This window comes from Hypomesus transpacificus, chromosome 23 (assembly GCF_021917145.1).
Source record: "Hypomesus transpacificus isolate Combined female chromosome 23, fHypTra1, whole genome shotgun sequence".
NCBI classification, from domain to species: Eukaryota; Metazoa; Chordata; class Actinopteri; order Osmeriformes; family Osmeridae; genus Hypomesus; species Hypomesus transpacificus.
This window is the reverse complement of record NC_061082.1, coordinates 6,109,299-6,134,473: the sequence shown is the minus strand read 5'-3', so window position 1 is coordinate 6,134,473 and position 25,175 is coordinate 6,109,299. Positions and strand designations below refer to the sequence as shown.

Here is a 25,175-nt window from a genome sequence, read left to right as displayed (position 1 = left end):
TCGGGGCAGTGCATTGTGGGGTGGCTGGAGGCTAGACGCACAGCTGCAGAGCTGCAGAGCCGGCGGTTCAACTCCTCTCTGTAGAATTGGTTATGGCATTCCCTTCGGGCGAGTGGACATAGTCTAGAGGAGGAAGAAAAGATGAGTGGAAGTTGAACAGATAAAGCGTCCCCCCTTTTAATCTATCATACTAATTTGTCACCTAGTCTGCATGTCATATTGTTATACTGCTTTTACATAACTAGTAGAGACATGTTTATGTGGAACATTTACGGCCATGTCTCATTGAGAGCATGTCATTGTCACAGACGGTCTGACAGCTTCTGACAGTTGTTGACATAAGGGAGGGAGTGTTAGTGTGGTTCCCTGCATTACTGATCAACACATACAGTCTGCTAGACCGTGAACCCACAATATCAGGTGTGCAGAGCACATCTAATGCATGAAAGAGAGAGAGAGAGAGAGAGAGAGAGAGAGAGAGAGAGGAGAGAGAGAGAGAGAGAGAGAGAGAGAGAGAACGAGAACGAGAGAGTGAGAGGGAGAACGAAAGTGTATGCTAATAGCAATATCAGCTGTCAGAGGTTGTTAATTAGCAGCTCGAGGGTCAGAGATAAATATCGAGGTGAGGAAGAAAGTTGAAAAGACATGAGACAGAAACTGGGAAGATACAGGAGGGATACAGGGAGAGAGACGAGAGCGGAGAGACGAGAGGAGAGAGGAGAGAGGGGAAAGGGGAGAGGGGAGAGGGGAGAGGAAAGAGACGAGACGAGAGAGACTAGAGGAGAGAGACGAGAGGGGAGAGGAGAGAGACGAGAGGAGAGAGGGGAGAGACGAGAGGAGAGAGGGGAAAGACGAGAGGAGAGAGGGGAGAGGGGAAAGGAGAGAGGGGAGAGGGGAGAGGGGAGAGGAAAGAGACGAGACGAGACGAGAGAGAGAGACTAGAGGAGAGAGACGAGAGGGGAGAGACGAGAGGAGAGAGACAAGAAGGGAGAGGGAGAGAGACGAGAGGAGAAAGACGACAGGGGAGAGACAAGAGGGAAGAGGAGAGAGGGGAGAGGAGAGAGGGGAGAGGAGAGAGATGAGAGGAGAGAGGGGAGAGGGGAGAGGGGAGAGGGGAGAGGGGGAGAGGGGAGAGGGGAGAGGGGAGAGGGGAGAGGAAAGAGACGAGAGGAGAGAGGGGAGAGGGGAGAGGGGAGAGGAGAGAGGAGAGAGGGGAGAGGGGAGAGGGGAGAGGGGAGAGGAGAGAGGGGAGAGGGGAGAGGGGAGAGGGGAGAGGGGAGAGGGGAGAGGGGAGAGGTGAAAGGAGAGAGGGGAGAAAGGAGAGGAGAGGAGAGGAGAGAGACGAGAGAGGAGATAGGAGAGAGACAAGAAGGGAGAGGGAGAGAGACAAGAGGAGAAAGACGAGAGGGGAGAGACAAGAGGAGAGAAGGGAAAGCGGAGAGGGGAGAGGATAGAGATGAGAGGGGAAAATAGAAGGACAAGAGAGAGAGAAAGGATTGAGTGTGTGTGATTAAAAATCCCCTACAGCCCGCCAGCTACTCGATAGCCGCACACGTACGCATACACGCACACACAAACACACACACACACATACTCATGCACACACACTTACTGGACACACGTACACACAGGCGCATGAGTGCGCACACACAGACACACACACACCCTATGGAATAAATCTCAAAGGTTCCCCTTCATAAATGCAGTGTCAAAGGCTTGCTTAAGAAGGCAGAAATATCAACCAAGATCAGAGTCTCACTGATAATGGTGTTCGCAGTCAAAAGCTCCATGGCTAAGGATTAGTTAAAAATTCATTACGAAAGAGGAGGCATTATTAAAAATGCAGCCCATGTATTAAATGCATACTTTATATGGCTTTTTGCTAACCAAGATGTAATAACAGCCACTGGGCTGTTTGTAATGTTGAACAGCCTTGTACCAACAGCAACATTGAGCCTACTTAATTGTACAAGGAATTATTGCCATATGCTAAGGAGAGGCTCTTAACATAAAACCAATCCTCCGTTGATGAATGCACTAGCAAATATATTTCCATATAAATCTGTGGTGTCTGAAAACCTTGCTTTAGGTCCAAGGAGGGTTAGGATGTAACTGTGTCTTAATGTTGTTATGACAGTGAAAGATGTCATGTCATGTCCTAAAATGCATCTTTGTAATTCATGACCTGACCTCCCCGTCATGCGATCTCACCCTATCAATCATTCAGTCAACCTGTGTTCTGCCTCGGGCACGAGCAAGGCGCTCTTATTTACAATCTTTCTCATTCACATTCACACATATTGACATTGGTCCAGGGCCTTGCTCCAGGCTGGGGGGAGGGGAGGGAGAGATGGGCCCAGGGTGAAGGCCATATGGTGCCTTCCTACAGCCCGCTCTTGTCTGGTCTCCATATCAGGAATGAGCCAACGGCTCCGGTCTCAGCGTGAGGTCAAGCTGGACCCAGCCCACACCCTGTGGACCCAGCCCACACCCTGTGGACCCAGCCCACACCCTGTGGACCCAGCCCACACCCTGTTGGGACTCCACTTTCCTGTGCCTTACCACTAACAGTCTGAGACTACACCCTTATTAAAAATGGGCTCCTTGGCAATGAGAGCAGAGAAATGATAGGGAGAGAGAGAGAGAGAGAGAGAGAGAGAGAGAGAGAGAGAGAGAGAGAGAGAGAATAGAGAGAGAGAGAGAGAGAGAGAGAGAGAGAGAGAGAGGGTGGCTGGTTTAACATGGAAACTGTATCCAGGCAACAGCAACTAAGAAAACCAAAGTAATCAAAGCGAATAAGTGTGCACTGCTAGTTTAGTAAGGTATTGATGTCTGTGTTCAGTCAGGCATGCTAAAAAGACAATAGAATCGACAGATATGAATGCCAGTTTCTGTAATGTCTAAATTGCTACATGGGCAAGTATGTTTATTTCTGTGCTCTCTTGATTAGCACATCCTAGCATTGACCATATCTGTTGACATTGTTGTCCAACATTTGCTGCAAAAGAGACACAGCCATTGCTAGGTGGAGATTCAAAGGTTTACAGGCCTACTGGTTGTAGAGCTGCCAGTCATTTGGAAAATGAACTGAACCTACTTTACCTGAGGAGAAGGAGGGGGAAGGTCAGAAGGAGGCTGCACTATGGCTGACAGAAAGCCAATAATTGAGTGAAACCATAATGGATTTTCTTATTGGCTGATGGCAATTAAAACAAAGAAGGTAATATGCTAATAAAGCCCATTGAAATGAAATGTATTTAACATTGGCTTTAACTCTGTCTCTCTCTTAACCGCACACACACACATTTCCCTTTCTATTTCCTTTATCTCTCCATTACACGCACACTCTCTTTCCACCTTTCTCGCTCTCTCTCTCTGTCTCTGTCTTCATCAAAATTGTTCTTTCTCATACACATACACACACACACACCCACACACACACACACACACACAGAAACCTGTTGGCTGTTCTGCTCTCCCCAGGCCAGTGCCGTCGTATTGATGGCCATCTGGCTGTTCCCCAGAGAGCCTGTTCAATGATGCCCCAGGGGCATCCTTGGCTAGCTAATGTCCCCGACACCCAGGGAGGGATAAGACTGTAACTAGTTTACTTGAAGGGATGAGTCCTTCTCTCCGGCCTCACTAGCTAAGTCCTCCCCCCTCCCTTCCCCCGCACAGCTTCCTGCTTTTTTTCACCGGTATCTTCTGTGGGTTTGTTTCCTATACTATTTCCCCCCCGATGGGGTCACCAAGGCCTTTTCCCAAGTACTCATGCAAATATGCATACGTACACACACACACACGTACACACACACACACATGCCCCTCCCACACACGCACTCACCATTTACACGTGTGCATCCTGTTTGTGTTCCTGTTTCCGTGATTTGATTACTCCCCCCCCACCCCCCACCCCTCCACACTTCATTATAGCTCTCAAATCAACAGAGAGTTGCCATAGACATCTACATAACACACTTTCCACTGCGCTATTACCCCGTGACATATTCCACCTAGGGCTCCCCCAGGAACCCTCCATCCCACAGATCAATATGGATTCTCGGGCACAAAGCAATATATACTCCCTGACGATATTCCTTCCTTCATCTCCATGGCCCCTGGGCTGCAGCTGAACACAACCCTCACACACGCCCGTGCAAAGACCCTCATACTTCCACACACTGTTTATCCCTTCTCACCTCCTAACATCTTTCAACGTCTTAAAACATTTGTAGTCTTTGGCTTTCGAGTCAGTTTAGGTTCACTCGTGCGTACTGTAATTGTGTTGTTTGTCTGTTGTTCCTACTTATTGTTGTTTTGTCCTATTTGATGATTTTGTACAGCGCTTTGGTCGGCATTGGCTGTTTTATAAATGTGCTCTATAAATAAACTGACTTGACTTTCAAAACAAGGCAAGGTTCAAGTCGTGGCATGTTTGGTGCCGGAATAAATGGGGATGAGCTCAGCGTTGGCAGTTGTTGGTTGACGGAGAGAGCTAACAATAGCTCTTCCTTAATGACTGACATGACAGACATTTTGATTGTGGACTGTATCGTTCTCTCTTTCCACTTATTCCTGTCATGCTGTCTGTCTCTCTCTGTCTAGGCCTGTTTCTAATTCGCTTTGGCAGTCTGTCCAGATTTCACATCCCATTCTAATGAGTATCAGGGCATTTCCCATCTGTTGAAGTGGCTCATTATGACAGGTAGAACACAAGCTTGTGCTAGTGGGGATACACACCACATTCATCCTTACTTGTCAAATCCACTACAATTAGGAGATCCATGAGACAGATCAGCTGATAAACAGGCAGAGTGTGTTTGCTAACAAAGCAGACAGCACAGTGGGAACACAGTAGCAATGGACCTCATGTTTTGAAGAGCGTCTGTTCTTAATTCACCTTCTGTGGTTTGTTATCGGAGCTAAGATGGCTTCTGATAATGGGGAAGAAAAGCTGCCTTAAAGTATAACACGTCTGATTCTATCTTTCCTTTGTATTGAGTCGTCATGGTCGAGGATGAAATATTGAAATGCTTCTCATCCTGTCCTGTTTCACAATGGAAAATGTTCTGAACTTGTCTCACTTGCCCCTCTTTTCCCTCATGCCTTTCCTCCATCCATCCATCCATCCCTATCTCTCTCTCTCTCTCTCTCTCTCCTCTCTCTCTCTCTCTCTCTCTCTCCTTCGCTCTCCCTCTCTCTCTCTCTCTCTCTTCTCTCTCCCTCTCCCTCTCTCTCATCTCTCTCTCGTCTCTTTCGTCTTTCTCTTTCTCTGTCTCTGTCTCTGTCTCTGTCTCTGTCCTCTGTCTCTCTCTCTCTTCTCTCTCTCTGTCTTCTCTCTCTCTCTCTCTCTCTCTGTCTCTCTCTCCTCTCCTCTCTCTCTCTCTCTCTCTCTCTCTCTCTCTCTCTCTCTCTCTCTCTCTCTCCTGCAGACAGCAACTTTGTACTCGGAGAACGCCCAGGTCCAGTCCCTTTACCCAATTGTCTACTGCTCCGATGGCTTCTGCGAGCTCACTGGCTATGCACGCGCCCGAGCTCATGCAGAAGAGCTGCGCGTGTCACTTCCTGTACGGGCCGGAGACCAGCGACCGTCTCACAGCCAGATCCAGGGGGGCACTTGATGACAGGAGGGAGTTCAAGACCGAGTTGGTCTTCTACAAGAAGGAAGGTGAGACCCTTAGACATCCAACCTGTGTGTACGTGTGTATATACGGCTGTGTGTGTGTTTGTGCTTGCGTGTGTCTGTCTGTGTGTGTGTTGACGTGTACATGCATGCCGGTATTTGTCTGGCAAGTTTAGAGGTCAGAAACAGTTTTATAGAAGAGTTGTCCTAAAGGATGAAAGAGAGAAGTAGCCGAGAGAGGAAAGTGGGAGGAGAGAGGAGGTAGGGTAGCATGGCACTGCTGAAGCCTGCTGGGTGGAGATATGAGACTCTAACAAAGAGAAACAGAAAATGGCTTCTCGTCACTCAGAGACAGCTTTCGACAGACACATTTAAACAGTTGTTTCATGTTTTATTGGCTCCCTATAAGCATACATTAGCATTTTACAGTCCTCTGGGGTCTGAGAAAATGAAAAATACATTTTCATTAAGTTTCCTGAATTTAGTTCACATCTGCCATCTTCATCGGCAGACATTGGGTTGAGATTACTTCACGACATTTGTTACATTTACTTTTTACTCTTAGGGCAGGATTTCCAACCTTTACATTGACCATCAATTTGATTCATAGAAAGTGGTCGTATGTTAACCCAATCCAATGTGTCATACAGATATAACATGAACAGGAAAGTACCAAATATCCTTCCTCTAAAACCGACAGCTGCCCACAGGCATATGTTCTCAGTGGACAGATTACATGAAGGGGAAACAGAGATGTATGAGGTGACCCGCAGCCCATGTCCTCGTGTTCCCAGCTTGTGTTGCCTCTGTGTCCATGAATGTCCAAGTAAAACAACAGTCACAGCCGTCCATGTGTCTGTGCTGTGGACCCCAAACCATACAGTATGCAGAAGGTGACAGTGAGGTGAGTGTAGGGCAGAGAAGGGGAGGGGTGAAGGGAAGGCGAGGGAGGGAGGTGCCTCCCCTCCACAACACTGTCACAGGAATCTGTCGGGTGCTTTTGTGCTCCAATTCGAGCAGTCAAACCTGGTGAAGTCAACCAAAGAAATGCTAGCGTTGTTGAGGTGGTTGATACCATCGTAAACCGTTACTATACACACAGAGCAGGCTTATGAAAGTTCACTTTCAAGTTCAAGCACGTCCACACTGTCCTGTGGGTAGTATCAGCCTAGTATGTGAATGATAAATGTGATTGTTAAACATTGTATCATATGGTGTACAGGCTAGTTTGCAGTTCAGGCACGGACAGAGGAAGACTCAAAGAGAATACTTATTCCCTGATGCCTATCTCTCTTGGGGATGTGCTTACTATAGAAACACATCTGTTTACTTATGAACTTATGAACTGAATACAGAATGTTCTGTCTGTACACTGAAGTTACACTTTATGTCCTTAGCACTCACACACTAACATGTACTGTACATCCAAGCATGCATGAACAGATATTTGTGCTTAGTGTTTTAGTTTGAAGTTAATTCCTCGATGCCTCAAATTCCTAACGTATACACAACTCCATTTAGCCATCTGCTGTTTTTCCATAGAAATGCCTGAAGACAGTCTGAATGGGGGTAACATACAGCTGGGGTCCAAGCATACATTTGGACCCCTAGCCATGCACCTTAGTATATAGTTTACGAGTACCAGAGACATTACAGTAACAGTTTTGATGCAGGAAGCGTCTTTTTGCTTGAGACCTCTGTTGTTGACTTGTTTTGCTGGTCGGTTAGCTGCCCGCACCTAGGTGATTACGCTTTCTGAATGGCTAAATTCCAGACAATATTAAAAAGCTTTTATTCAATAAGAGGCACTTTCTTCTTCCTCTGTGATACTCGAAATAGCGAGGTCTAATATAAGGGCTCTGGGCCTACACACACACACACACACAGTTTTATTATTTCCCTCATGCATGAATGCACGCTTGAGCACATTCAACAGGGTTATTTCTGTAAAATTTAATTTAATGAGAGACCATTGACCCGTGAATTGCCTAAAACAGCACACACATAAGACTAAGGTTAGGGTCAGGTTCAGGCAGAATTGAGGGGAGATTACTTTTCTCCCAGGCTGAAAGACTTCATTACCCAGGAGACCTCACAGGCCATGCTCCGACACCTGTGCTCTCGTGAGTCTCAGATGGTTTGAGGGTGGTGCGTGCAACACCAGGGCTGTTAGTTTTATCACCTCAGAGACAAATAAATTACATTTTGTGACTGTAGGTCATCCCTAACCTGTACAGCATGTGTTTCTAAGAAATTTAGCTTTAGGAACATTCATAAATGTACAGTTTTACTTTGCACGTCTCTGTAGGATAATCATTACTGTACACAAATACGCAACAAAGTAGGAGAATCAGAATACGAAGACATAAATATCCCTTTATATTCAACTCAGAAAAGTGAGAAATAAGGAAATCCTGTTTTCAATGGGTTTCCGGTATTCTAACATACTGATAAAATTTTTTGACTTTTCCAATTGGACTGTGGTTGTATTCTGGGGCTTAGGGAGGAAAGCAGGGAGATCACTTTCACCACACTGCAGGTGAGGATTTAGAGGGAAATTGAATGTGTGCGCGTGTTTTGCGTGTGTTTGTACGTGTACTTATGGACATGCGTGCTTGTTTCATTTCCATCTGTTCCAATCCCTTTCCTTCTATCTCTGCCTACTTGCCAGGTACCCAGTTTTGGTGTCTGCTTGACATCGTCCCCATCAAGAATGAGAAGGGTGAGGTGGTTCTGTACCTGGTGTCCCACAAAGATATCACAGACAACAAAAAGGACCAGGACTCAGAACAGGGCCCAGAGACAGGTGAGTGTGTTCGGCCACGATTCTGACCTCACCCATCTGAGATCAGCTGGTTTGGAGTCCGGCTTGTAAGACTCATTCGGAACTAAATGGAGGCGTCAGAGGGTCTGGGTGAGGCTCAGGTGTCCAGACAGAGGAATCAACCAGGTATTACGTTAAGACCCTTCAGACTCCAACCCCAACTGGATTTTTAGCCTTAAACTGCACTTAAAACTAAAGTAGATGGGCTCTGAATGAGAGGATGTGAAGATAGAGAAATATAGAGGTGAAATTGAGAAGAAAATAAAATGGAATGATTTGATTATTCTGGGTTTAGAATTGTTCTAAACGGTGTTTTCCCCCAAGAGCATGCAGCTAGCTTATTGCACCCACCCTAACCCAAACAGTTTAGGCTGGCTGGCTGGCTCTTTTCTCTTTACACACGTACTTATCTCTCCAATATACATGATTGTGTTCAGCCTGAATGACTTCTGATTCTGTTTTCGCCTGACTCTTCATGAGGCTATTATATTTTAAATGGAGCCTGCAGAATTACCGTTAACAGTACGCCACAGGATACAGAGCCAGTCAAATAGGCAAGGGAGAGAGGTGAGAAAGCGGTTGAGAGACAGAGGACATAAATAGAGAGATGTTCATGTTTTCGGGCTGTGATTTATTATAGGGACATAATGACTATAACCTTTAAAGAGCCTAATCAGCATACAGGTGTTCCTCTGTTCTGGTAAATTACTGTTCTACACATACGGGAGGGACAAAGAGAGGGGAGAGATAGAGAGATGTAGGGAAGATAAACAAATGGATATGGGGAGAGAGAAAGGTTGCTTTTGTTAAGCTTGGTTATTCCTTTCTGTGCAAATTTAATTGAGTACTTACATAAAAGTCAATTTCAAGACTCTCTTTCTTTCTCTCCTGGCCTCTGGGTTGTCAGTGAGTCATACATTCTCTGCCTTATAGTCCTCACCTTTGATTCCCACCACTGAGACATTGCCTTGTTATCTTTAACTGTGGAGCCCAGACACACCTGGGGGGAGAGATGGTAGAAGGGTGGGCCGGTGATAAGGATGACAGACAAGGATGCATTCTTTATATTTTTACTCTTTCTTTTTTTTGTCAATATATCCGATTGAGCCATTTGAAATGCATCCCAGTTAGACAGTTTCAATTAGTTCCATTTGTCAGCCACTATAGTTAGATTGAATTGAGTTACCGGGGTGTGTAATATGAAGTCATCATGAAGAGAGCAGGAATCAGACAACAGGATAGGAAAACTCATTTAGGGAGAGTGAAAGGGACACATTGTCTTTAGTGGGAGATTGATCTGAGCGAGGGAGTATTAGATCAGGTATTTCCACATCCACTCCTGCCTCGTAGCATTGTACAAGCTAGGCTAATCCAGGCCCCCGTGTGTCCACTCTCTCCCCAGATGAGGAGACCGGGCTGAGGGTGCACCAGGTCACCCGTCCCCCAGGCTTCAATACGAACCGTCGGCGCAGCAGGGCCGTGCTCTACCACCTGTCTGGACACCTGCAGAAACAGGACAAGAGCAAGCTCAAGCTCAACAATGTGAGCCTATATTTGTGTATGTCTGTGTGTGTGTGTGTGTCTGTGTGTGTGCGTGTCTGTGTGTGTGTGTGGTACAGTGTTGCTCATTTTACTTTTACTCCCGTCCAGAACATGTTTGGGGAGAAGCCTCCCATCCCAGAGTACAAGGTGGCAGCCATTCAGAAGTCTCGTTTCATCCTCCTCCACTATGGAACTTTTAAGGCCGGCTGGGATTGGCTGATCCTGCTGGCCACCTTTTACGTGGCGGTCACTGTGCCCTATAACGTGTGTTTCACTGTTTTGGGGGGGCGGGAGGAGGGCAGCCCAGCCCCCAGGAGCCCCCCCAGTGTCAGCGACATCCTGGTGGAGATCCTCTTTATGCTGGGTAAGGAGAACAAGAGAAATCCTTTTCATTCTTGTTCCCTTTTGATTAGGATTTCTCTGTACATTTCTCTGTTTCTCTGTCTCTGTCTCTGTCTCTTTTGGTGTCACTTTGAATGCTATAAAAGAAAGAACTAGAGTGAACAAAGTGTGTTCCCTGTTTCAAACATTGTTTCAACTGTATGCAACTTTGCTCTCACCCTGTTAACAGACTTCATACCCTGACACTAATGGCTATGGTTATCCCTGTTGCTCACATCAGCAACAGTACATGTACCGAGGGCTAGGAACTCCCTTCAGCAGCAACTGACAGACAACAGACAACAGACAACAACATCACACACAGTCAAACACACACACAGAATTTGCATTGTTCGCTCAAGCCTCCATTGACTACAATTGACATTCATCTTGTGGCTTCATTTCATCCTACATTCATTTTATTGCCCTCAGTCAGTTACTCCAATCTGTGTGTTGGCTGTAGCAGTCATCAAATTAAATGAAAGTTAATGGTAATGAATACTTATTTGATTATCATTATATTACCGTGAGTGCAACTCTGTCTATCGGGTAAGAATCTTTACCAGTTATTGCAACAGATAAACTGACATCATAAAAGATTTAAGTGCTATGTTAACGATGCCTACATAGTTGGGAAATGATAAGAACCAATCACAATGGACCATTAGGGCTTATTGTTGGCTTGTTCTCACTAACAGCAGTGGTTTTCTAGGAGAGATTTCTGTCTATTCATACTATGATTTGTCATGCCTTTTCCCCCAGTCTCTCTTCTCTTGCATCAATAGCCAGCCATCCGCTATTTCTATCCAACTTCAGTACTGAAATTTCATACCCAAACAATTCCATGGACCTTCTCACATTTTAAATAGTGACAAATCAGAGGGCTTTGTCAAGATATTCTCGCAGTTAGCAGTTAGTTAGTTTTTTTTGTGAATTCCTATGAACCATTAACAATGGGGCAATTTCCTTTGATAAAAATGTATTAGAACGTACAATATCACTCTTCATCTATACATTCAATCAACCCAAACCAGTCTGGCACCCACTGGTGATGTGGGCTTCATTGATGCAGTACTGTCTGTCTGGTCTGCAGACATCCTGCTCAACTTCCGCACCACCTTTGTGAGCACGTCAGGCCAGGTGGTGTACGACGCCCGCTCCATCTGCGTGCATTACGTCACCACCTGGCTGTTTGTGGACCTGATCGCTGCCCTGCCCTTTGACCTCCTCTTTGCTTTTAACGTCAGCGTGGTGAGTATTCGTGCGCCGGTCAGCGTGCACAGACATACCCGCTCTCACACACACATGCCGTGGGTCTGCCTGTTGATACTGTTTGGTAACCTGCTTCTGTGTGCGTGATCACGTGTGTCCGTGTGTGTGTGTGTTTGTGTCATCCTCCAGTACTTTGGGGTGCACCTGCTGAAGACAGTGCGGCTGCTCCGGCTGCTGCGCTTGCTTCAGAAGCTGGAGCGCTACTCCCAGTACAGCGCTGTGGTGCTCACCCTGCTCATGTCCACCTTCGCCCTCATCGCTCACTGGATGGCCTGCGTCTGGTACTTCATCGGGCGGACCGAGATCGAGAGCACCGTGCCCGGGACCTGGGACATCGGTGAGGGGCACACACACAGCCCACACACCGCTCACTGGTGTGTACTGCAGGGTCAGCACACACAAGAAGTCCTCTCGTCAACCCCTGACTCTCACTCTCCCTCACACACACACGCACACACACGCACACACACACATGCTAACAGCTTTTTGGGTAGCAGGTCACTTTTTATTGATCAACCACCATTAGGAGATACATTGATTTGAGACCAAATATGGATTCAAGCCACCCATTATTTAGGCAAACCACTGATTACAATCAATCGAGTTCAGCAGCCAGGCAGGCTGTCGGTGGAAAAGACAGGAGAGATCCGGGAGAGATCCATTCAAGTCCTACCAGCCAGACGTCTAACGATTTCTGTACATCTAGCGTCTGTACACTTATGCTCCAGGGTCACTCATTCCCAGTGATATGACTGTAGTGGCTGCATACAGCATGTTTACGGATGGAGTCTGTAAGTATGGGAGAACAGCGAACAGCACCGTGTCTACAGATAAAAGACCTCAGAGCGTTGATACAAGCCCATGGAACTCTTTGTGTTTGTGTGTGTGAGTACCGCTGAGACGTGTTGTGTGGAGAAGCATCAATAATTCAAGGCCGGAGAAGAGGGAGTGATGCCTCCGTCTGAGCTCAAGCTCATCCCTCTGTCCGCCCGGCATTCTGTTCCAGCCGTAGACCAGACAGACGCACGTACACACGCATTCTCGCTCCACCTGTCTTCCTCTGTCTGTGCTGGCCCACCTCTGTGTTGTCGAGGTTTTAGTGGTCTGAGACAAAGCTGTCTTTGAGTGTCACTTCAAAGCCCGACAATGCAGGAGAACAGCCTGTGCTCTCCCTCCCAGCCAGAGATGGAGTGATTGACAGGCCGAGAGATTGAGAGAGACACCTGCCTTGCCCCCCTCCTCTTCCTCCCCTGGTCTGCAGATCAGCTGGGATTTAGATTTCTTAGGAAGATGGCTGCCAGTCTGCAGTCTGCCACCAGAATAGTGTTTTCAAATCCACTTCACATCCTTGGGAACTGAAAGGCAAATCAAGATTTAGCCACATAATGCTTTTCAAGGAGAGTTTCCGCTGCCTTTGAGATGGTGGTGAAAAGGGATTGGGTGAATATGAATGGAACAGTGACTGTCTTGGTTGTAGGACATGGTGCTAGATTGGACTAGGTTGGAAAGGAATCAAGGAAGTTGATTGAGCTACTTTTAACAGCTTCAACACAGAATTATAAAATGTGTTCAGGACCAAGGACAGAGGCAAGTAGAGAGGCAGCCTGAAATGAACTTCAGCACCACGGACAGTAGAATGATTCCATCTGGCTGTGCACAACTGTTGCTGTTTGCTCTGCCCATATATTAGAGTCAGGGGAGTTCAGATGTTGTTCTACTCTGCACGTACATGAGTTAAGCATAAACAAAACAGCTCAAACTCTGGCATCATACCTCAAAACAGCCCTCCTGAGAGTTTGCTGTTCAGGTGCACACACAAACAATCCCACGGCTGTAAACAAAGACATTCAGCTGGAGCTGCATGCCAAAAAGCTCAAGCATTCACACACACACACACCCACATGCACATTCACACACACACACATTACACTTCTGGTACACATGTCCTAAGATGGCTAATGTAGGTGACAGAGCATCAAGCTAATTAGGCAACTGGCAGTATGTCACCCTCGAGATGGTGCTTGTAATGCCTGAAGGGTGATATGAGGTACTCTCTCTCTCTCTCTCTCTCTCTCAATAGTCTGGCTCAGCTATAGCATTGTGTAACAGCTTTGTCTCATTGACAATGTTTTTTTTCTTCAATCCACCCGTCTCTCCCTCCCTTTCTGTTTTTCATCTCTCTCTCGCTCCTCTTCTCTCTCTCTTTTTCAGGATGGTTACACGAGCTGGCCAAGCGTCTAGGCACCCCGTACACCCTGTCCCCTCTGGCCACAATGCCCTCTTATTCGCTGAACCCGGCAATCGTTGACTCGCTCCACGCCAACAGCAGCCAATGGAACGTGTCGACGTCCGAGTCGGCCGGGAGAGACTCGTGGAACTCCAGCCAATGGAACGGGACTGGGGCGGGAGCAGTGAGCGGGGCGGGGTCTGGTTCGGGGGCGGGGGGGATGGGTCAAGGTGGGGGCTTGCTGGAGGGCGGGCCGTCGGTACGGAGCTCCTACGTGACGTCCCTGTACTTTGCCCTGAGCAGTCTGACCAGCGTGGGCTTCGGAAACGTGTCAGCCAACACCGACTCTGAGAAGATCTTCTCCATCTGCACCATGCTTATAGGAGGTGGGTAGGAGCTGGAGATGTCTGTCTGACTGTGTCTTCCTCTTCCCCTCCCCCCCAGCCTCTCTCTCTCCCTCTCTCCTTCCCTCTCCCTCTCTCCCTCTCTCACTCGCTCACTCGCTCCCTCTCTCTTTCCCTCTAGTATGGAGAGATGTGGGGGTGTACATTAAGTACTTCCTCTGAGGGTATGTTTCCTCTCAGCTTGGAGTGGCCTAAATATTCACTTAACTCATTAACGGGTGCCAGCCCCCACGAGGACATGACGATATATAAAGAGCAGCAAACACTTTGTGCTCCTCCCACGCCCTCTGCCGTACACCCCCCTTCTCCCCCCAGTGTTCAAAACACACGCACGCGCACACACAAGACACACCCACGCACACACTCAGACACTGACAAAGAGGGCTTCGTCTATGGTACTGCCAATTTCTGTTCAGATCGATTCCGGTCCCGTAGAGATGACGGACCCCTGTCGCTCTGTGGTGTAACTTTGGCGAACCGTTTCGGTGGGACTGTCCAGCAACCATCGTGCCCGCATGTCCACCGTAAACTGCCGAGGGTGTGGAAATGCTACAGATTTCTTGCCTGTCGTTTGAACCGTGCAAGATGAGAAAGAGAGAGAGAGAGAGAGAGAGAGAGAGAGAGGTTGAGTAAAGTCGTGTTGAAGAAGGTGACAGTTCTCCGGTCGTCCAGTGGGGTCTGTCCTCAGTCAGGGCACCTCAGGAAAGGTCTGCGTCGTGAGGGAGGGTTTGGCTGCTTTTACTGCAGGGTGTTCTGGGGCAGGAGGAGACCCTCAGACCTCAGTCTGAAGCTCTCAGTGGCTGAACGAGGCCACACACACAGACGGACATACGCAGGGACACATCCAATGACACACAAACGAGCAAAACAGACATTCACTCACAGTCCGTTTCTCTACCTCCCCTGATGCACACATGCACATACACACACACGCGCCTGCCACCACATACGGTGCTATTACTATCGCAGCCAGCTGACAGGTGCAAAACCGCCCGCACACACCACCCCATCCAGCCCACGGGTCCCCGCACACACACACACTTACTTCTCCGGCTGGCATGCACAGGCACTATAGAACACAAGGCGCAAAAAAGCAAACACACTACACACGAGTGAACACACACAAGCCGCTACACAGTCCCATCCCAGGTGTTGTAGCCTGCCCACAGTCACTGTCACTCAGTATAGGGACATGTCACTTGTAAAGGGACCTGAGTGTGACCTGTGGGGATGACCCAGAAGCTAATAGGGCAGTTGAAACAGAGAGCGATAAAGAGAGGAGTGAGAAGAAAAGAGAAAGAGTGTGAAAAAACAAGAGAGACACTGAGTGAAGAGGATTGAGTGGTTGAAGGGGGTAGATAAGGAGTCTAGGAACTAACCTCCACTGGGTTGAAAAGATCTGACAGCTAACGATCCGCATCTCTCTCCCTCACAAACTCCCTCAGACACCCTCGTTTGCTGCCTTCAAACTTGCACACACACGCACACACACATATACACAGACATACACACACACCCCAGTTCCATCAGTGTGCTCAGTGGTGGGTCCGTGCCCCAGTGGATGCACAGGCAGAGGGGAGCCTGTGTAGATCAGATCACTGTCAGACTGGAGCCTCCACTCTCTCCTCGCGGCAGGAGCTGTCAGACGTGGGGGATAGGGTGGAAGGGGGGGCAGTCACAGAGCGTGTGGGAGAAAGAGTTGGAGGACAGGGAGGCTTGATGTATTGCGGTGTGTACTGTATATGTGTTCATGTATGCTCCTATCACAGTGCTTGGTCCACACATACTGAACCCACACACATACACTCATGCTCCCGGGCTTTCTGTTAGGCTCTTTGTTGGATGTACACACGAACACGCAGTCTCTAAACCCCCCCTCCCCGTGTCGCCCGGCCCCAGCCCTGATGCACGCGGTGGTGTTCGGGAACGTGACGGCCATCATCCAGAGGATGTACTCGCGGCGCTCCCTGTACCACACGCGCACCAAGGACCTGAAGGACTTCATCAGGGTGCACCGCCTGCCCAAGGCCCTGGAGCAGCGCATGCTGGAGTGCTTCCAAACCACCTGGTCGGTCAACAACGGCATCGACGTCAACGAGGTGAGCGGCGCTGTCACAACACGCCACACGCTGACCGGACACTGACTCAAAGCAGACACTGGACCACCCCACCGGGAAGTGCCTGCCCCTCCTTCTTCCACGGGTTTCTCTGCACTTCCCTCCTTATCCTTCACTGTGTCTCTTCTTTGTCTTTCATCTGCAGTTTTTGTTCTCTTCCCCTTTCTCTCTCGCCGACCTCACCCGCTCTTTAGTGGTTCTTGTTGTCTTTCGCGTCCAGCGTGTACTTATTCTGGTATTTTCTCTCTCGACCTTGACTTAATTTCACAATTTCCTTTCCTACCTCTTCCTGCTTTGACCGTCGATAGTGCTCCCTTTCATCTGTCATCTGGCTTCCTCTCAAGAAAACCCTCTCGTCTGACTTTTACACATAGCGCACACGCGCCCAAACTTTAGCTTTCATCCTGATCTCAGTCTCTCATCTTTCCCTCTGCCCTCCTCTCACCCCTCTCTCCTCTCCCTCCGTAGCTGCTGAAGGACTTCCCGGACGAGCTGAGAGCCGACATCGCCATGCACCTGAACAAGGAGCTGCTGCAGCTGCCCCTGTTTGAGTCTGCCAGCAGGGGGTGCCTGCGCTCCCTGTCCCTCATCATCAAGACGTCCTTCTGCGCCCCCGGAGAGTTCCTCATCCGCCAGGGAGATGCCCTGCAGGCCATCTACTTCGTCTGCTCTGGGTCTATGGAGGTCCTCAAGGACAACACTGTCCTGGCTATACTGGGTAGGTTTCTACTAGGGCTGGAACAAATGTTGTGGTAGAATATATCGTGATGCCAACTTTTTTACAGTATGGATCATAGTTTTATCCATTTTATCTTGTGGTTGAGCTAACAACACGTGACCTACTCTGCACCTGCATCATGCGTGCATTCACAGAAATTGCTTGAATCGAGTTCACTGGGCTGTATGTCAAACATAGAAAGTTATTGAAATGTGTTGTTTTGGAAATACATCTGTTATTTTAATTTAAGTTTAATAAAAAATATATAAAAACATATGGTGACACATATCGTGACACATATCGTATTGTGAATCCAGTATCGCGATATGTATCGAATTGTGAGGTAAGTGTATCGTTACACCCCTAGTTTGTACTGCAACACCAGCCTGGCTACACTGGGTAGGTCTCTACTACAACACTGCACCACCACAACACTGCACATAATTGTAATTTCATTGTGTACACAAGGGTTCAACCAAGTCTGAACCCAATCAGACTATTCACACGCCCAGTTAACCCTGGTAACACCAGTCAGTCATGCAAAGAGAGGAGCTAGTGACATGACAGCTCTCCTCGAAGAATGCCTGAGCTCTCCTGGCTATGGATGGACTCGTGTATGCACCATCTAGTTACAACTCAGAACTAACTCTATGGTGCGTGGCTGCTGCTGCTAATGAATAATCAAATCTGGATTTGATGAGGTCACCAGTCATCCTGAACATTTAGACAAGCCTTAGTAATGATGCAAAAGGATAACCTTATACTATTACACTCATACAAATGCACAATCGTATACGCACTCACATGGTTTCAGATCCACATTCACAGAGGCCTACACACACTCACTGAAGCCTAAACACACTCACAGATGTGGGAGTGTGCGACTGCGGATCACTTGTCAGTAGAGTGGAGAGAGAGAGAGAGAGAGAGAGAGAGAGAGAGAGAGAGAGAGAGAAGAGAGAGAGAGAGAGAGAGAGAGAGAGAGAGAGAGAGAGAGAGAGAGACAGAGAGACAGAGAGACAGAGAGACAGAGAGAGACAGAGAGACAGAGAGAGAGACAGAGACAGAGAGAGACAGAAAGAGAGAGACAGAGAGAGAGAGAGAGAGAGAGAGAGAGAGAGAGAGAGAGAGAGAGAGAGAGAGAGAGACGGAGAGAGAGAGAGAAGACGGCTACCGTCAAGTCAATTTCACAGAGCAGAGATTCCTCTTAGACACAGTGGCAGGAGAAATCAGGAGAAAGGGGGGAAGAAGACAGCAAGAATGGATGGAAGCGAGACGCACCCCCTTTCTCTTTCCCCCGCGTTCTCCCTCCCCCTGGCATACACACTTTTTCGCTCTCCTTTCTTCCTAACTTTCTCTCACTCTTAATCTCTCTCTCTCATTTCCTCTACCTCACATACACATTCGGTCATACCGTGTTTCAACCTGTTTAGCCAGCGAATTATGCAGAGTAATCCCGCTATCTGGTGTGAAGAGCCTCCCTTCCCTGTACGCTAATTCCCATATCGTACCGCACATGTCGTCTCCAGCTCACCGCTCCTCTACACTGCCAGACAGACGGCACATGGCAGCGAAGCCTGCGGCTAGCACATGTACCTCACCGCAGGACAACCCCCTCCCATCACTGGAATGCGTCTCATCGGAGATTGATAGTTCAACTGTATTCCTCGCTTCTGACACTGAAACCAAGTAACAGCAGGGAAGCCTGCAAGAAACACAACCTGCAGATAGCAAAATGTGTGTGCGTGTGTGTGGTTAAAGTGTGGCTTTTTCTGGTGTGAATGTGTGTAGTAGTGTATAGGTACTATACTATACTATATAATATACGTGTGCCTTGTCTTGTGCATGTGAGTGGGGTGTGTGTGAAGTTGTTTGTGTTTCTGTATGCATGCCACGAGATGAGAAGACTGGCCCTGTGTGTTGGTGTGTGAGCCAGGCTCCGTGCTTGGAATGGTTGGCTATGCAGCACAGGGACTAGAGATAAGCTCAGTCTTCAATCACACTCAGAATGCCTTTTGATTGCAACCCTATATGTAGTGGAGGCACGGACTGAAAGCATTACATTATGAAGCTGTGTGGATCCATAAGAGAAGAAGAGAAAGCCATAGAGAGAGAGAGAGATATATTGCATATTCTAGAAGAGAGTCATAGGGGGTTAGAGGGTTTGTTTATGTGTGTGTGTCCGTGTGTGTGTGTGCTGTATGCATGCCTGTGTGTGTGTGTGTGTGTGTGTGTGTGTGTGTGTGTGTGTGTGCGCGTAGCCTGTTAGGGGTGTGACAGAAGGTGCATGGTTCAATAGAGCCCAGAATGGTGTTGGAGTGTGTCCTGCAGACAGGCTGGAGACTGTGTTGGTGTTGGGCCTGGGTTATGTTGTCACATGACACGGCCATGCGCTCTGCTTCCTAGGCTGCTCTTACGTCAGAGAAACCAACACATCTTCTTTCTTTTATTAGATTAGTGAATCTTTGTTTTATGTCTCATCTCTAGTGAGCATGATTACAGTTCTTCTCCTCTCCTACCCCTCGACATAGATTTACACGTCAGGCTCTTTAAAGGTCAAAAGGGGTTGAATTGATGAACTGTGTAGCTGTACCCATACATCAGCACAATGGACGTGTGTGTTTCTTTGTTTGCGCGTGTGAGGGTGTGCGCGCATGTGTGTGTGTGTGTGTGTGTGCGCGCATGTGTGTGTGTGTGTGTGTGTGTGTGTGTGCGTGTGTGTGTGCATACAACACTGTGTGTTTCATAGTCAGTATTTATTCATAGTCAGGATTTATACCCAAATCTCTGCCCCCCCTCGATCCTCTAATCACGTCACCCATCACTGAGCAGGCGAACCACAAGGCTGGTTAATCAGAATGAATAATAGATGCATATTGCATTATTTAAAAACTTTGATTATAAATACTGGTGAGGAACACAAGCGTACAGATGGAGAGATGGCTGGGATTCTGCAGGGACTCAGGGGTGAACCTGGCTCCCTGCAGGAGAGGAAACATGTAATCTAATAAGAAGAATAATTGTTATTTATAAAGCTCTTTTATTCACACAGAAAATGCAGCTCAGGGTGATGTACATTAACATATAGTAAAGCCCGAACAAAACAGATATGCGCGTGGGAAAAACACATGCAGAGAAAACAAACTGGTATTACGAAATTAAACATAATCGTAGGCAAACTGAAGGCAAGTTTAAATAAGTGCGTTTTAAGAAGTATCTTTAAGGTATTAAGGGTTTCTGCTTCTGATATTGCCTGATACATTTACATTTAGATTTATGCATTTAGCAGACGCTTTTATCCAAAGCGACTTCCAACTGATAGGGCGTTCCAAAGCCCAGGGGCAGGTAAGCTTAAAGCTGACTCATCATTTCTCTTAGGTTTACATTTGGAATCACTAAGATCACTAATCACCAAAAGAAAATTTACTGCTAACTAATCTGATTATACTTAAAAACAGGGATTGGTTGGAAATGTTCAAAATCGTTTATTTTCACCCATAAAAACATATTTTACTTACCCTGATCATCTCACTTGACTGTCTAGTAGTATTATATAAAAGTATACAAATATTTCCATTTCTAAATCATGCATTGACCTACTTCATATTCAAGTCTGTCTTCAATCTGCGTTCTATATGAACGCAGATCTTCTAGTATTCCTTTGACTTCAGTGTGTTAACAGGTACCAGAGAGCCTGTAATGTATTATCCATTCATTCAAAGCTCAGAAAGAAACTAAAGCCCCTGTGTGATACCTGCTGGGGATAGATGGTTCTAGACATTCTGTCAGTCGGGCAGGAGAGTCGAGACAAAAGCTTTTGGCTTAATTAAAACTTCATCAAATGATTCCCCTCTGTGTAATGGTTCTATCATCGCTTTTGATAAAGGATTTACTCGCTCAGTATTTCCGTGCTGCAATCTCTGTGCCACTGAGACAGAAAGCTTGTCTGGGGGCTAAAAAGGGGGGGCAAAAAGATGGTGAAGAAGAGGTCCACACAAATGAGGAAGGATGAAGAATGGAGAGACGTGGGAAGAGAGATTGGGAAAGAGAGAGGGTGAAGCGAGAGTGAAGAGAGAGATCGGAGAGATGGGAGTTGGAGAAAGGGGGTGAGATAAAGAGCTTGTTATTCGCATGAGGTACGTGTGTTGAGGGGGGGGGGGGTAAAGTGAACAAGGGATACGAAAGGAGAGCATGAAATGGAAGTTGTTATGCGCACCGTGTCTCCTCTTCTCCATCCATCTGTTCCCCCTTTCACTGGCTTCTATGTGCACCATATATCACTCCCCCTTTCTCTCCATACCACTGCGGGTTAAGGGGCAGACCAGGCCCATCTGTGAGCCTACTCATGTACCACACACACACACACACATTTACACACACGTAATACCTTGTGACCAAACCACATATACGAAACAGCATGTCTGTGAGGTAAACAGCTGATTGTACCCGAGCATGTTTAGGGGACGTGCAGTCGTCAAACACCAACGCTGGAACACATCTAGTGACCGTCCTTTCATGTGAGCTCCATGGAATGAATGAGTGAGGTGCACAGGATCCTCCTCCTACACCTCCTTTCTGATATCCCTCTTCTGAAATGGAAATAACAGGAAAGGCTCTCTCCGCGCCAGCGTCCTACGCTGGCTTCAAAGAGACTTACATGCGTGCGTGGTTGTGTGTGCCGTCTCCCACAGGTAAAGGGGACCTGATTGGCTCAGACTCCCTGACCAAAGAGCAGGTGATCAAGACCAACGCCAACGTGAAAGCCCTGACCTACTGTGACCTGCAGTACATCAGTCTGAAGGGCCTGCGCGAGGTGCTCCGCCTCTACCCCGAGTACGCCCAGAAGTTCATCAGCGAGATCCAACACGACCTGACCTACAACCTAAGAGAGGGCCATGGGGCTGATGTAAGTCCCTCCACAGACACACGCACACACACACTTACAAACCAAACATGGAGGACACACACATACACGCACACACACACACACACACACACACAGTGAGGTGCAATCTTCCCCTCAGCAAATGGCAATACCAATCACATGCATTCATAACAAGCAGTCCGCAGCTGTACTCTGTTTATTCAATACAGAACGCCGAGCGAATATGGAGCGTTTAGTGTATTTACGTGTGCTCGTGTGTGTTTGGGGCGCGTCTTGTGTGTGTAATCGAAACGAGTCGAAGACGGCGCGGGGAGAATCTCAGAGAGCCGGTCCTTATCGGGTGGAGTAACCTTCAGAATACACATGCACTGTTCGCATAATCACACACGTCCTCCCATGTTCCCTCCTGCTCCTTCCTTCCCTCCCTCACGCACACATGTGCACGCGCACACACACACGTGCACACATGCTACAGCAGAGTCTAACAAGGAGGGACAGAAATAGCTACGCTGCTGTTTGGAGCATGGCCTGTTGCTAAGAATAGCATCAGAGAGGCAGGGCCTCTCCCTGACTGGCTGTGTCCCCTGCAGCCTCTGCTAAGATTGGATCCTGAAGGATAAAAATAGCTTTGCGGGGGCGGGGGAGGAGGGAGGAGAGGAGAGGTGAGGAAAGGGGGAGGAGAGGGAGCGGAGAGGGGGATGAGATGGAAATCTCTCGTCTTTCCTCTCTGCTCTGCAGTGCTGCTTGCTTCTTCAGGGCACGGCGCACACATCTGCAGAGCAATATGTGTGTGTGTGTTGATACTTGTATTTGGCATTTAAAGAGCATACTGAGCCATGGGTGGTATCTTTTGTCTAAATGTGAGTCTTTGCGGCAGATTCCCTGCCAAAGTGTAAATGCAGGAGGATGAGGCAGAGAGGCAGAGAGGCAGAGAGGTTGCAGATTAGCGAGCGGTAGACTGAGGAAGACCCTAAAGCCACTTCTCATTTTCAGCAAACCGTCTGTGCAGGAGTGAGTACACAGTACGACGCAGCAGATAATACAGAGACATCTGGGAAAAATGGAGACGTATGAGAAAAAGGGAGAGAGAGAGAGAGAGAGAGAGAGAGAGAGAGAGAGAGAGAGAGAGAGAGATACTAAAAGTCTTGTTTTTCTTGTTCACTTAGAGGAAATGTGTAGATAGAGGAATATAGGATGTGTCTCTGTGCATCCTCTTGACTGACTGGATCTCAAGGAACATCAACAACCACAAACACAGCGCAGTGTTCCGGGGGCACCACTCAGCTCTGAGAACACTGCAACACTGCAGAGGGGCCGGAGGAGGCATGGCACATTCTGTACCCCCTGTCTTGTCAAGTGGATTCTTACTGCAATGCATCTCAACAACACCAATGAACTATTCTTGTGTGTGAGTGTACCTTGTTTGAAAGAAGAACTTGTAATTTCATAAAGACATACAACATCGAAGGGAAACATAGACTACAACTGTAGTTACAGAGCCAGGCTTATTCTTAAATGGGCCTCCCTACCCATGTGCACACACAGAATACACACAAATATGCTCATTCACCAAGACATTCCTGCATATTTGCGGACAAAAATGTCTTGACACGGCAAGCAAGCGTGACATTCACAGAATATGAATGAGATCACAAGCTCACACGCAAATACTCCACACACACACACTCACACACTGTACACACAAACACACACTGTACACACACACTCACACCCAAAGCAGCACGTGCACACACATCCTTCCACCCTCATCGTGAAGCAGCCCTTGGTTGTCTTGAGGGCTGGGAGCTAAGTATAGAAATTCTGAGCTAAAAATACATTCAGTTTTGTGAAGGAGGAGAAAAGCGGGGGAGGACTGAGAAGGGAAAAAAATAAGAAAAGAGGAGAGAGAAAAAAAACGCGTGGTGCGCTAGCTTGGAGAAGTATTGAACATAATCCTTCCTGTAAAACGTAACCTGACTCAAGCCTGTAACACAATCAAAGGTCAGCTCTCCTTTGATTGTGTCAAAGCAGATGCACACGCTAAAACCCATCAACATTGGAAGACACATGCAGACACACACCTATAGACCAACACTGGCTGTGACCACATGACACTCCCTGCTCCCTGTCAGAGAGGAGCAAAATAAACACACGTTTTTCCCTACCGATCCCTTTGTCGCTTTCCATCCCTTCTTCGTCTGCCTGTACATCCCTCCTCCTCGGTCCCTCTCAGCTGTGTACATAGAGACCTTTTGTTCTGTGTGTGTGCTCTTTATCTCCTCTGCTGCAGGATTAAACGTGGGCTTTGGAACCTGCTCTATCACCCCGCCGTCTTGTCCCTGCTAATTCCTGCTTTGTGATAATTCCGGCGTTTAGATTTTCGGAGCTCTTTAAGCCACTCCGAGGAATGTCCTTAATTATTAATTCAAGAACAGCGTTGTTAAGGGGAGGCATGGGGCTTGTGTTTTTTTGTGGATGTGCTGTATGTACTAAGAGGATTTGTGTTCTATTGTGTGAGTCTGCCTCCTACTGGTACTCATATGTTACTAACCTGATGCTATTAACATATGATGTCCTTGCTTCAATAGCGGCTCTCTTTCTCATGACCTCCCGTTCTGTCTCACCCCCTCATCCTCCCCTCTCTTTTGTTCTCCCCCCCCCCTCTAGGTGGACTGGGAGAGTAATGGAGGCCTGGTGAAGAAGCTTCCCTCTATCAAGGAGGATGAGGAAGGCGATGAAGAGCAGAGCTCAGTGTCCCTCGCTCCCCGTTCCCCCCTGCGCCTCACCAGGGGTCTGAACTCGCCCCTGCGCTCCCCCCTCCTGGCCCCCCGTCCCTTCCGCCCCCCCTCTGAGCACACCCGGCCCTCCACCCTGCAGATCCCTGTGGTCAGTTTCTGCAGCGCCCCCCCCGAGCTGAGCCCCAGGTAGGACATGCAGCTCCCCACACACGCACACCTGCTTGGATTCTTAGAATACACATGCATGAGCTCCCCCCGAGAAAAGAGAGAGCTCAGTGAAATTCAGTGTGTGTGTGTGTGTGTGTGTATGCCCTGATGTACGCCGGGGTGAATCCCCTGGTGGCTGAACAGAGGAACTGCACGTCTCATGATTCACACCCTGAGGGGGGTCAGGCTGCTATGGCAACTAGACGACAATAGCACAAATGGGTCTTGTGGGGAAGG

At 47.9% G+C, this 25,175-nt stretch overlaps 1 protein-coding gene across 1 annotated transcript in view; it reads left to right on the top strand.

Annotated features, from left to right (window-relative positions):
* kcnh3 (potassium voltage-gated channel, subfamily H (eag-related), member 3) overlaps positions 1–25,175 on the top strand; it is a 60,408-nt gene that overhangs the window by 33,070 nt on the left and 2,163 nt on the right. Inside the window, 13 exon segments of the mRNA XM_047046229.1 lie at positions 5,433–5,452; positions 5,454–5,531; positions 5,533–5,668; positions 8,295–8,429; positions 9,850–9,989; positions 10,098–10,353; positions 11,464–11,621; positions 11,772–11,979; positions 13,854–14,255; positions 16,173–16,372; positions 16,859–17,108; positions 21,800–22,014; positions 24,661–24,917. Coding sequence (XP_046902185.1) covers positions 5,433–5,452; positions 5,454–5,531; positions 5,533–5,668; positions 8,295–8,429; positions 9,850–9,989; positions 10,098–10,353; positions 11,464–11,621; positions 11,772–11,979; positions 13,854–14,255; positions 16,173–16,372; positions 16,859–17,108; positions 21,800–22,014; positions 24,661–24,917 — 2,455 coding nt within the window.